Source organism: Hemibagrus wyckioides, linkage group LG20, assembly GCF_019097595.1.
Source record: "Hemibagrus wyckioides isolate EC202008001 linkage group LG20, SWU_Hwy_1.0, whole genome shotgun sequence".
Taxonomy (NCBI): Eukaryota; Metazoa; Chordata; class Actinopteri; order Siluriformes; family Bagridae; genus Hemibagrus; species Hemibagrus wyckioides.
In genome coordinates, this window is record NC_080729.1 from 8,878,530 (window position 1) to 8,892,403 (window position 13,874).

At 37.7% G+C, this 13,874-nt stretch overlaps 1 protein-coding gene across 1 annotated transcript; it reads right to left on the reverse strand.

The window, feature by feature from the left end:
- Window positions 1–2,532: 2,532 nt before the first annotated feature.
- Window positions 2,533–6,269, reverse strand: LOC131342015 (protein kinase C epsilon type-like). The gene is made up of 7 exons (XM_058372720.1): window positions 6,110–6,269; window positions 5,055–5,104; window positions 4,903–4,968; window positions 4,528–4,620; window positions 4,379–4,423; window positions 4,240–4,305; window positions 2,533–3,654 (listed from the first exon to the last, which is right to left on the reverse strand). Exons 1-7 carry the CDS (start codon window positions 6,267–6,269, stop codon window positions 2,533–2,535), a joined length of 1,602 nt encoding a protein of 533 aa, XP_058228703.1.
- Between the last annotated feature and the right edge of the window lie 7,605 nt (window positions 6,270–13,874).

Sequence of the window (13,874 nt, forward strand, 5' to 3'; positions counted from 1 at the left end):
AATAATAGAAATAATAATAATAATAATAATAATAATAATAATAATAATAATAATAATAATATCTGTTAGAGATACAAAAATATAAAGAAGCCAACAACAACAACAATAATAATAATAATTATTATTATTATGATTATTATTATTATTATTTTTATTGTTATTATTATTATTATTATTATTATTATTATTATATAGTATTATTAGTTAAAATAGACATTATTATACAATATATAATTATCCATAACATCTGGTATTATTAAACATCTCAAACCAAAGTTACACCCTTGTGTTTAACATGTTTCTGTATTTCTTATGTTTGTATTTTTCTTGTGTTTGTTCTGTTATGAGTGCAGATCAGTGCAGAATTCAAGAGATGTGTGCTGATGGACCTGAGCAAGTCCTTTTATGTGGAAAATCTTGACAGTGTCCTAAAGCTTGTACATTTATAATGCTCAAAGCTCTACTGTACACAGACATGTAGAAATGAACGCTATACTGCAGAGCTGGACAAAAATGTACATTATTCCAAATCTAATTATTTCCTAAACACTACAGGGATATTTTTCTTTCTTGTGATTTCTTTTGTCCTGCATAATTTGCGTAATAACTTACCTGAGGTCAGTGTATCATCAGGTATCAAGTCAAGAAGTTTTTATTGTCATTTCGAGCATAAATAGTAGATGCAGTACATAGTGAAATGAAACAATGTTCCTCCAGGACCATGGTGCTACATAAAACACAAAACTACATAAAACAACACAGAGCTAAGGACTAGAAAGTAAGTTAATCTAGCCACATACAGTGTATAGTGTGGAACCTAGTGCAAACAGAGTAAGAAATAAAATGAAAGAGTACTGACCAGTATACAGTCTATGTGGACCAGTGTGCAAAGAAAAGGAGGCTTGTGAACATGTACACATATGATAGCAGCAGCTGGGAGCAGCATTAAAGTGTGATGTACAAAAACAGCATTAAAGTGTAATGTACAACGAAATATACAGTTTTGGCAGCACTGAAAAAAGGTGGTCCAGTAAACATAGATGTATATTGAATATGAATGTTCTGTTCTGGGTGTTGAGTCTGATGGCTGGAGGAAAGAAACTGTTACACAGTCTGGTTGTGAGGCTCAGATGCTTCTGTATCTTTTTCCAGAGGGCAGGAGGGTGAGGAGTGTGTGTGAGGGGTGTGTGGGGTCAATCACAATGCTGTTTCTTATCAGTACACTACACAGCTGTTCTCATCTGTTTTTGTTTATAAAGTTGTTTTTAAGTCTGTCATCTTTATAATTGTGTGTGTAGAAGCACATTTTTAATGTTCTGCTTGCTTATTTCTTTCTATTAATTTTGAGAAATGATTTATTTTAATGTAATTGATTATATATATATATATATATATATATATTAGTTGAAAATAGGTTCAATAGATCTCTTTTTCTTTCCCAGACAGAGTATTAGTGTTGACTTTTTGTTATATAAAGAGTTTTTTAAAACACTGGCTGATGAACATCGGGATGTTTGAACAAAAGCAAAACAATTGAAGTCTTCTATGAGGAAAAAAGGTTATTTATTTGATAATTACAAACACAGTGCAAATTAATCTTTAAAATGATCAATTAATATTCAAATTCAAATCAAATTCAAATTTTATTAATCACATACGAAATCACACAGTACGACATGTAGTGAAGTGATTTTAACGACTGTCCTACATTTGAAGAAAGAAAAGAGTATAAATTAAAGTGTGTGGACATGAAAAATAAGGGATATAGTTAAAAATATATAGAAAAAAATAGGGAAAATTAAACAGTAGAAATTAAAGACAAAAATAATTGTGAAAAACCAGTAGTTCTCGTATATGCATATGCAAATAAATGTGTATATTATATATATATGTATATAAATATGAATATGAATATAAATATGCATAAATAATATAAAAATAAACAATAAATTATAATGATAAAAATAATAATTTAATTTTATATATAATATAAAATGAAATATAAAATATAAAATACGGGGGTCTGCTGGAGCCTATCCCAGCGCACATAGGGCGAAAGGCAGGGGTACACCCTGGACAGTCCATCGCAGGGCCACACAGACAAACAACCACACACACTCACTCCTATGGGCAATTTAAAATTACCAATCAACCTAATGTACATGTCTTTGGACTGTGGGAGGAAACCGGAGTACCCGGAGTAAACCCACGCAGGCACGGGGAGAACATGCAAACTCCACACAGAAAGGCCCCAGCCTGTTCGACCCCAGGATTCGAACCCAGGACCTTCTTGCTGTGAGGCAACAGTGCTAACCACTAAGCCACCGTGCTGCCCATTAAAATATAATATGATATGAAATAATATAATATAATATAATATAATATAATATAATATAATATAATATAATATAATATAATATAATATAATAATATATAGTATATATAAAAATAAAATATTATAATTTAAATGGTATGACAATAATAATAATAATAATAATAATAATAATATATGCTAATATTAGATTAGCAAAGTTAATATTTAGGGTTAATAAATGAGAAGCCATCAAACTCCTCTTGGATGGACTGGATGAAGAAGGAGAGATTCCCATGAGAAAGCTTGGGCTCCTCACGGGTGAATCTGCCATCAAAATTATTGACGTCCCTCTTTGATGTTATCTGTGGTTGAAACGGTGGAGTGATCTTCCTCTGTTCCAGCCATGACCAGTTGATCTCACTGAAGAAAGGGTGAGCTTTGATGGCATTCTCCTTGCCCTCGGACACCACACAGCCGAGACGATCCATGGGCTTCTTCCTCAGGAACGCTTTGAGGATGTTGACCGCATTCCTACTGAGGTCTGATGGATATTCCGGTTCAGCATTGATGATGGACTCAAACATCATCTCCTCGTTGTGATCATGAAACGGAGCGTAGCCTGTCATCATCTCGTACATGATCACACCTAGGGCCCACCAATCCACCGATGTGTCGTATTCCCAATACTGTAACACCTCTGGTGCTATGTAATTGGGTGTGCCACAAAAAGTGTTGGCAGTCTTGCCGTCTAGTATTCCCTCTGCGCACAAGCCAAAGTCAGCAAGCTTGCAGTGGCCATCGGCATCGAGGAGGATGTTTCCAGGTTTGAGATCTCTGTGTATAATCCCATTGCGGTGGAGGAACATGAGGGCACAGGCGATCTCAGCAGCATAAAATCTGATGCGGGGTTCATCAAATCCACATGAACAGGAAATGTGAAATGCAAGATCCCCGCCATTCACAAATTCCATTGCGAAGCACAGTGAGTCGCTGGTCTGGAAGCTACAGTAGAGGTGGGTCAGGTAGGGGTGTTCACTGGCCAGAGCCAAGATCCGCCTCTCCATAAAGGTGCAGCTGATGTTTTCATATTCCCAGATCATGTCCTTCTTCATAAACTTCAGCGCATACACCTCATCAGTGCCTTTGAGCTCGGACAAAATCACCTTCCCGTATGTACCCTTTCCAAGCACACTGAGGAAGTTGAAGTCCTCCAGGCTCTTTCTCTCAGGCTGTAGCTCCTCATCCTCTCTGCTCTCCTCTGAATTACACTCATTCAGGACGAAAGCTGTAGGGTCATCACCAGAAGCGGTGGGCAGCGGCTCATCATACAGCTCAGCGACCTTAACACACACAAACACACAAAATTAGTCACTGCAGTTAACAACATTTTGTAAAGTCACAATGAATAAGCCCTTACCTGAGTTCCAGTAAGAAGGTCCTTAGTGTCCTTAAATTGAGAGAAATCCTGCAAATAACATTTAGATAAAGCTCAACGTCTACAACCCCAATTCACAAAAGTGAACATTGAAGCAGAGCAAAAAGATCACAAGTGCTTCATATCACAAGAGTTTTATATTAAAACACAGAACATTATATGGATCTTAATGTCCACTGACTAGAAATCGAAAAACAAAACAAAACAACTTGTAAAGGTGTGTGTGTGTGTGTGTGTGTGTGTGTGTGTGTGTGTGTCTCAGCTGCAGCACTGTACAGTACCTCAGACTGGGAGCTGATGGAGTCCGGAGACTGAACCTGATCATCACACCAGGCTCTGTTCAGCTCACCAGCACTGGGAGGCTGTGAAAAGTAAAGCAAAATGTTCACCAGTGTTTCTTATTCTAGCGGTTTCATACTAACACATCTAACATTCTGTCACATGGACAATCCAGCGGTCATCTTTGTAAATAAATTGTAGGTTTGGTTACCAGACTGACAGTTGAAGTGTCTTGTTGAGGTTCAGTGGACTGCAGCTGCAGGTTTGCCTCAACAGCCTTAACACACACAAACACAATTAGTCACTGCAGTTAACAAAATTTTATCACACCACAATGAATAATCCCTTACCTGCATGTCAGTGGACGAGTCTTCAGTGTCATCATAAGAGAATACCTATAAATGACAATTAGATGAAACTCAAGAACTATTAAAAAAAAGCATGCATATAATACTCACTACTGTCAAATCTCTTCATCAGAGTAATAAAGACTGATTACCTCATGATGCAAGGGGTACGTCTCTGTGGTTTCACAGGGTTGACTCTCTGGACCCCTTAATATCCTGAGGTGGTCTCTCTTGATTTCCACTGACTAGAAAGAGAACAACAAAAATAAACATTCAAACTTGTAAAGACGTGTGTGTGTGTCTGTGTCTGTACAGTACCTCAGACTGGGAGCTGATGGAGTCTGGAGACTGAACCTGATCATCACACCAGGCTCTGTTCAGCTCACCAGCACTGGGAGGCTGTGAAAAGTAGAGCAAAAAATTCACAAGTGTTTCTCATTCTAGCAGTTTCATACTAACACATCTAACATTCTGTCACATGGACAATCCTGCGGTCATCTTTGTAAATAAATTGTAGATTTGGTTACCAGACTGACAGCTGAAGTGTCACTGTGAGGGTCACCGGTAAAAATCAGCACTTTGGGCTCATCGACCTTAATAGACAGACATAGACACACAGTTAGTAGCAGCCTAAAAGTTTGAAATGTAGTTAAAATCGGACTATTTAGCGGACACTTACCTGGAGGACAGAGGGAGTATCAGGTGATTCTCCCAGCACATCCACAGAGTCTGTAAAAAAGGAGGTTTTCTGTGACTCAGAATAATGACTTCAATTACAACTAACATTTTCTATCATACATTTACAACCAACAGCCAAGTTTATTAACTAGTAGGTAAAACTAGGAGAAATATTGTATTGTGTTGAGAGCTTAAAACGGGTAGCCATGTTTTCAAGTGCATTAGCATTCAGCTAACTATTCAATTAAAATCAGGCATTAATAATAAATGAGAATATTTAGCCATCTACTGATTTTAATGTTTTATTCTACACAATACAATATTTAGCTCCCCAGCTATATAGCCAGGTTTGTTAGCAGTGTAGCTAATGTTAGACCAGTGTTTCCCACACACACAAATGATAGATTAGTGATGGCAAGCAGATTCATTTTCTAATTATTTTATTTAGTAATCTTAAATGGAGAGAGAGAGAGAGAGAGAGAGAGAGAGACCGAGTTCAGCAATCTAACAATCTTTATACTCACTATGATATTGTGGAAATGACACGATTAGCTACATTCTAAAGGCAGATAAGACATTTGTAACAAAAAGACATTAATGACATGTAAAAGGTACATTAATTTAACATGGAATTTGTGTAATAATGAAACACAGACAAATTCTCTAGATAAATAACATTAGGCCAAAAATTACACCGAAATTTAAAGAGGTAAAAGTCCGTGCGCGAGAGCTAGCGAAAAGTCCGTGCGCGAGAGCTAGCTAATCACTAGACTAAGCATGATTTTGTCTAAAACCAGTGGTCATTATTGTTAAAAGTGACCGACCAGTGAGGTAAACATTTTACTGCCGAAATAAAATAAATTCTTAAGTCAGTGTTATCAATCCGGTAAGTATTTTGCTGTGTAGTTTATTCCTATGGCCGAGTTCGCTAGCAAGGTTAATTCGCGGCAGAAGAGGATATCGCTGATTAACTAGATAACATTAGACTGTAACACAGTGTAACTTAAACATGATTTATTGTAAAAACACTATGATATTAAAGTCAAATCATCCTACCGTGAGCTGGCTGAGTGTGGTCGGTAGCTGTGCTGCGTTTCTGAAAGTAGCGGTACACGAAGTAACCCGCACCTGCAGAGACAGCGAGCAGCCCCGCAGCACAGCCGATCTTGCGGAGAGGAAAATTTGTCACATCCGGGAGAAATCGTCTAAAGTCCATGGGTTTCTTCTTTTCCAGTTGCTTTCTTTAGTCCTTTGGGTTTGTTCTTCTCTAATCGCTTTCTGTGGTCTTGATTGCTGTTGTTTATCCAAAGTCAAGCACCAACTCAATGTTGTGGTTTGATTTAAAATCGTTCCACGTGACGCGCTATCACCATGGAGACAGTTTAAACAGAAATAAACAGTTCTTTGAACAACAGGACACGCCCACCATGACACGTGCACAGGTTCTGACACCGGGGCTCGAGACCTCACGTGGGATTGTCTGATTTTGGGATTGGGGTTTCTGCATAGAAACTCGATTTATGGATTATTTAATAATAATTAAAAAAAATAAAATGAAATAATACAATTATAAAAGAATAAAAATAAAAATGTATTTATTATTATTATTATTATTATTATTATTATTATTATTATTATTATTATTGCTGCTGTTTTATGGTTGCAATATATAGTATAATAATGTCTATTTTAACTAATAATACTTAATAGTATTATACAGTAATAATATAACTGACTACCAGATATATAGATAATGTAGCAATATTTACATTCACAGGCGAGAGTATATACAAATAAGGCAGCCAAAACCAAAACAGGGCATAGATCAGCCTCAAAGTCAAGGCAAGCAAGGATTGAAACCAGATTGAAGCAGAAACACGACACGGAACTACACACAACACAAACACCAAATGTGAAGTGAGCAATCAAGCTCCTGGTACTGGCTTCTGTCCCAGCTTTATAGGGACACCATTACTGATTAGTGGTGGTAGAAGCTGGATCATCAGGAAAGCCCGGGCTGGAGTACGGAGTGGACCAACCTGAAGAAGTTAAGCACGGGACAGGACACACAAAACAAACTAGTTCAGTAGGTTACAGACTTAGGATACTATTAGCTTAAAACTGAGCTGTTGCTGCTTTTATTTTTTGTTTTTTAAAATATATACATATAACATATAACAATACATAAAAATGGGGGAAAATAAGAGCTAGTTTAAGTGTTTCAGGAAGAGGTAGGTCTTCAGTCGTTGTCTGAAGACAGTCAGCAACTCGGCTGTACGGACATCTAGGGGAAGTTCATTCCACCACCTTGGTGCCTGAACAGAGAAGAGTCTAGATGTATGCCTACCTTTTACCCTGAGAGATGATGGGACCAGTCGGGCAGTGCTAGTGGATCAGAGGGAGTGAGGTGCAGTGTGAGGAGTAATAAGAGCTTTGAGGTAAGATGGTGCTGGTCCATTCTTGGCTTTGTAGGCCAGCATCAGTGTTTTGAATCTGATGTGTGCAGCTACTGGAAGCCAGTGGAAGAACGCAGCAGTGGGGTGGTGTGGGAGAACTTAGGCAGGATGAAAACAAGTCGTTCAGCTGCATTTTGGATCATTTACCGTGGATGAATTGCATTAAGAGGAAGATCTGCCATTAAAGAGTTGCAGTAGTCCAGTCTCAAAATGACCAGAGACTGAACAAGCACTTGAGTAGCCTCTGTGGATAAAAATGGTCGAATCCTTCTGATGTTGTACAGATGAAACCAACATGAGCATGTCACATTAGCAACATGGGAGGAAAAGGATAACTGATTGTCCATGGTTACCCCAAGGTTGCGAGCAGTGGCCGAAGGGGAGACCATGGAGTTTTTCAGAGACAATGCAAGATCCTGGGCAAGGGATCACCTGGGATGACCAGCAGTTCAGTTTTGCTGAAAGTGAGTTTCAGCTGATGAGCTGTCATCCAAGATGAAATGTCCACCAGACACGCTGATATCTGAGTAGATGCCATTGTATCTGAGGGAGAGAAGGAGAAAATAAGTTGTGAAAATAAGGTGGCACCGGCATAGCAGTGGTATGAAAACCCATGTGAGGATATAACTTTGCCAAGAGAGTGAGTGTAGAGGGAGAAAAGGAGAGGAGCTTGTGGGACACCAGGAGAAAGTCTGCATGGAACAGATGTCAATCCCTTCCATGTTACCTGATATGAGCGACCATCCAGATAGGAAGCAAATCATTCCCATGCTGTTCCAAAAATTCCAAGACTCCTGAGGGACAAGAGTCTTGTGGTTAACTGTGTCAGATGCTGCAGAAAGGTCGAGGAGGATGAGGACAGATGACAGCTTGGCTGATCTAGCAGCATGTAGTTTCTCAGTAGCCGCCAAAAGGGCAGTCTCTGTGGAATGTACTGCTTTGAAGCCAGACTGGTTGGGATCATGGAGGTTATTCTGCAGGAGATAGTCATACAACTGATTATAAACAATGTGTTCAGATATTTTGAAAGAAAAAAAGTGATACCGGTCTGTAGCTACTGACGTCTGAGGGATCCAGAGCAGGTTTTCTTCAGTATGAGGATAACCCTTGCTCTCTTAAAGGCAGTTTTTACATGACCAGATGTTATGGATCATTATATATAGTATAATAATGTCTATTTTAACTAATAATACTATATTATTATTATTATTATTATTATTATTATTATTATTATTATTATTATTGTTGTTGTTGTTGTTGTTGTTGTTGTTGTTGTTGTTGTTGGAAAAAATCTATTAACAGCTAATAGATAGAAATTGCATAATTATGAATATTTAATGCACCTGTGTGAAACTCTTCAATCAGCAATCAGTCCTCTTCCATCTATAAAAGATGCCACCTCTGTGTTGCTATTTGCAAGCATGGATCAAAGAGGTTAAAGGCATGGAAGGAGAGTAAGAGGCCATGGAAGAGGGGCCAGAGGAAGAGATGTTTGCATGCGTACTGGAGGAGCTGCAGCTAGAGGACAAAATAGAGCTCAAGTTTCCAATGAAATTTGGGCAGTGGCAGCCGGTCAGTAGGGGGTGCTGGGACGCCGCCCCCTTAAAGTTAGCCAGAGAAGAACACTACTTTAACACATTAACAATAATTATATATTTTAATAACAAGATCATTTAGTTCTACTATTCCTCTGTTAGTCATATTATCATTTATTTAAAAAAAATAATCAAACTGTATTTAGCTCATTTGTTTGTGTGTGTGTGTGTGGGTGTGTGTGTGTATGGGTGTGCGTGTGGGTGTGTGTGTCTGTCTGTGTGTGATTTAATAATTACCTTCAATCACGGGTGTAACTTTGGTTTGAGAAGTGTTCGGGGGGCACAAAATGGGGTAAAATGTTTTTGATTTGAATTCCATTTCCTGCATTTACATACATGTAGGGACTATGGTGATACAAAATCCAGGAAATAATGAAGTTGATTATAATGATAAATTCTGCCAAAGTGAATAGTAGGCTACTAAACTATTTTATGAAAAAGATGTCTTACTTTATTGTTTAATAGGGGCCGATCAGCAAGACTTGAGAGAATCATTTTATAAAGTCAAAAATGTTCACCATTAATGTTTTGTGTGTGAATAAAATGTAAATAATATGAGATTCAATTTCCTCTGTTAAACAAACTTTTATTTCAAACTAACCACTGTAGCTGAAAATGTAAAATAAATCTCTTGTTGCACAGGACGTTTGTCAGAGACACATCCACCAAACCACAGGGGTTTAGAATAGAAAAAGCAAAAAGCTTTTATGAACTGTGTGTGTTACATCACTATTGTGTAATATCAGGTGCAGATGGACAGCAGCAACATTAATATGGAATTATATGAAAATGTTGATCATTACTTTAATAATTGTCTTTCATGCATAAACAACCACCTTAAGTTAATGAACAAATTAAAATATTTACATTCCTGGTGCTAACTTTCTGTGCAGCACAAATACCTAAAGTAGATCATTTTTATGCCTCCAACACTGTATTATAGCAGGGTAGGAATAACCATCTGTAATCCTTACTTCTGTAATCCATAAGGATGGGGAAATTGATAACACCATAGATACATTACTTATTTGGTACACAGGATGCAAGATTTGCACACAATCTCACAAACATGGTGCACTTGGATTAACACTATTAAGAGTTAAAATGAATCTGTTAGTGTAACTATCCTGTCATCCATGTGCAATCCTCTCTCCAAAAAGTCCTGCAATGAACAAAAATATTTATTTTTCCTTTAACAAAGGTATTAAATTTGACAAAGCAGTGCGCTCAAAAACCCTGCACAATGACCCTGTATGGTACAGTACCAACCAAAATGATGAGATACCTCACTGTTGCCCTATACAATACAGCCATATGGCACAACATAGTAAAATGAGTGTGTAGCATAAGACATTTGGATATCAAAGGGCTTGAAGTATCTCAACTCATGAGGTGATACAAATGAAACATTATTCACTTGGTCAACAACATTAAAAGCATGAAAATGCTCCACTCCATTTCTGATACACAAAAAAACACTTAATTTCTCAGAAAGATACAGACAATCTTACTGAACACTGGCATCTCATGTACAACATCAGTGCAAACAACAAGACCTGTGTGATACTCAATACCATGAAGTTTAACCCATTTCGTGACACTTATTTCACTTGACATATCAATTTGCACCTGTGTGAAACTTTTCAATCAGCAATCAGTCCTCTTCCATCTATAAAAGATGCCACCTTGCCACCTCTGTGTTGCTATTTGCAAGCATGGATCAAAGAGGTTAAAGGCATGGAAGGAGAGTAAGAGGCCATGGAAGAAGAGCCAGAGGAAGAGGTGTTCCAATGAAATTTGGGCAGTGGCGGCCGGTCAGTAGGGGGCGCTGGGATGCCGCCCCCTTAAAGTTAGCCAGAGAAGAACGCTTCTTTAACACATTAACAATAATTATATATTTTAATAACAAGATCATTTAATTGTACTATTCCTCTGTTAGTCATATTATCATTTATTTAAAAAACCCATTAAGTTTAACCCATGTTGTGACACTTATTTCACTTGACATATCAATTTGAAAATGTTCCGAATTCACATCACTATTTTCAACATCACTCAGTATTTTTGATTTGACAGGCCCAAACTCAATACCTGTGGCAGACAGTGACTCCCAGTGATGGGTATGGGAATTTATGGGAATTTTTGACCATTGCTCTAGAAGCGCATTTGTGAGGTCAGGCCTCACAAATGAGAAGGCCTGGCTCACAGTCTCTGCTCTGATTCATCACTCCAGAGAACACGTCTCCACTGCTCTAGAGTCCAGTGGCGGCGTGCTTCCCATCACTGCATCCGACGCTTTGCATTGCACTTGGTGATGTAAGGCTCGGATGCAGCTGCTCGGCCATGAAATCCCGTACCATGAAGCTCTCTACATACTGATCTTGAGCTAATCCAAAGGCAACGCAACTTTTGGAGGTCTGAAGCTATTGACTCTGCAGAAAGTTGCTGACTTCTGTGCACTGTGCTCCTCAGCATGCGCTGACCCCGATCAGTGATTTTAAATGGACTACCACTTCATGGACTGAGTTACTGTTGTTCCCACTAACAGTATGGAATATTTAGTAGTGAGGAAATTTCACGAATGGACTTAATGCACAGGTGGCAGCTGATCACTGTACCACGCTTAATTTCACTGAGCTCCTGAGAGCGACCCATTCTTTCCCAAATATTTGTAGAAGCAGTCTGCATGCCTAGGTGCTTGATTTTATACAAATGGGGCCATGGAAGTGATTGGAACACCTGAATTCAATTATTTATTTATTTTTTTGGGGGGGGGTCCCAAAACTTTTGACAAAATAGTGTATAAGCTTATGTATTTATATGTATATATATGTGTTTTCATTTTAAAAGTGATGCTCAGCTTTATTACAATGAGGTTTTGCCTTTTTATCTAAACATTTCAAATCATTACATTAAAAATAAATTAGTACCAGATGATGTTCTTACCTTTCCACTGGACCAAATATATAATTTGTACATACTGCAACAACAGCTATAAAAAGATGCCATAAAAAAGTCATACAGATGACAATGAAGGTAGATACAGTAAGCTCCCTGTACATTAAGCTCCCTGTCCCTCAGGAGAACCTGAGAAAATGCAGTTTAAAATGAACAACTGTAATCAGTTGTTCATTTTAAATTGCATTTTCTCAGGTTCTCCAAATGCATGTCTCACTGCTCTGTGGGTTTTTTTAAAATCTAGTATTTACTTTATTTCCATCCATCATCTATACCCACTTTATGGTGGAGCCTATCCCAGCCCACATAGAGTGAAAGGGAGGGGTACACCCTGGACAGGTCACCAGTCCATCGCAGGACCACATATAGATAGACACTCACACTCACATTTAGAATTACCAATCAACCTAATGTAAACCCACACAGGCATGGGGAGACCTTCTTACTGTGAGGCAACAGTCCTAACCACTAAGCCACTGTGCTGCCCTATTTACTTTATTTCATGTTGTGTAAATTCAAGTGCATTTTGAAAGAACTGGCTGTTCAGGAGTGTGAGCACGTTATAAAAATACCCTTACTTTAATTGCTGGGTTCTGGGTGAAGTTGCGTTTGAAAATATTGCATAATTACACAATTCATATTTTAACTACAATGCCTAAAAAATGCCTAGTTCCTAACCAGAAATGTGAGTAAATGTGAGTTTTACTTTCTACTGTAGGTGTAATTATGAACAAAAAACTGTCTTCTAAAGCAAAAATAAAACTTTTTTATAGAAAACGCGAAAATCATTCATCTGCAATATTAAGACGTATGTAAAATAAATGAACTCCCACCATGGATACAAGAGACATGTTTATTTCATGAACTGAAGTTGAATTGTGCTTTTTAGGACAACATGGTTTAGAAAAGATACAGACTGGTAATAAAATAATAATAATAATAATAATAATAATAATAATAATAATAATAATAATAATAATAATAATAATACTAACGATTGGCACATGGCTTCATATAAATAGTCATTTATTCAGATGAAGAGATTACACAAAAAAGTTAATGTGTAAAAAAAAAGTTAAAAAAAAAAGTAAAATGAAGACCCGGAAGTCCGATATCTCTGTGATGTCCTCCTGTCACTCACTACATTACACATTGATATAGATTACATGACGAACACACACATGTATCTTATGACGTTTTTATTGGATTTATTTGCGTGTTGTTTATTTTTTACATTTCTTACCTGGCCATGTTGGTACACCTGGGACTCGAACCCCGACCTACCGTAGCAAGAGCATAGAGTCACCATTAGAAAATATGTATTGAAACACTTTTCTTTTAAATAAGTGAATTAAAATGAATTAGCCACAACGTCCTATAAGCCGTATGAAATATTGGGCTTGTTTTCTTGTCGAAAGCCCGGTGAGTGTATAACATGTTCACTTTTAGCCCGTAGCTTGTAGCTGTGGCTGATGAGAAATGACACCATACTTGATATTGTTGTCTAGATACTTTTCATAAGAACCAGTCTGGAGTGTGTGAGAATGATGTCTAATGTTTACATGCTTTGGTGCCTTTTTGTATCAATGCAATGAGCTGAAGTCTGCCGCCATGTTCATATGAAATTTAAAGGGGACTGAGGCGATCACGAATTTGTGTACAGTTTATGGAGAATCGCAGAATTATAGGAGGGCTGAGTAGAAAATGGCCTAGTGACGCCCATGGTGGCGTCATAATGATGGTATAGCGGTGGATTAATTCAATGAAGGACACCAGTGAAGGCCTAGATGTGAAATGCACTGGAATAACATG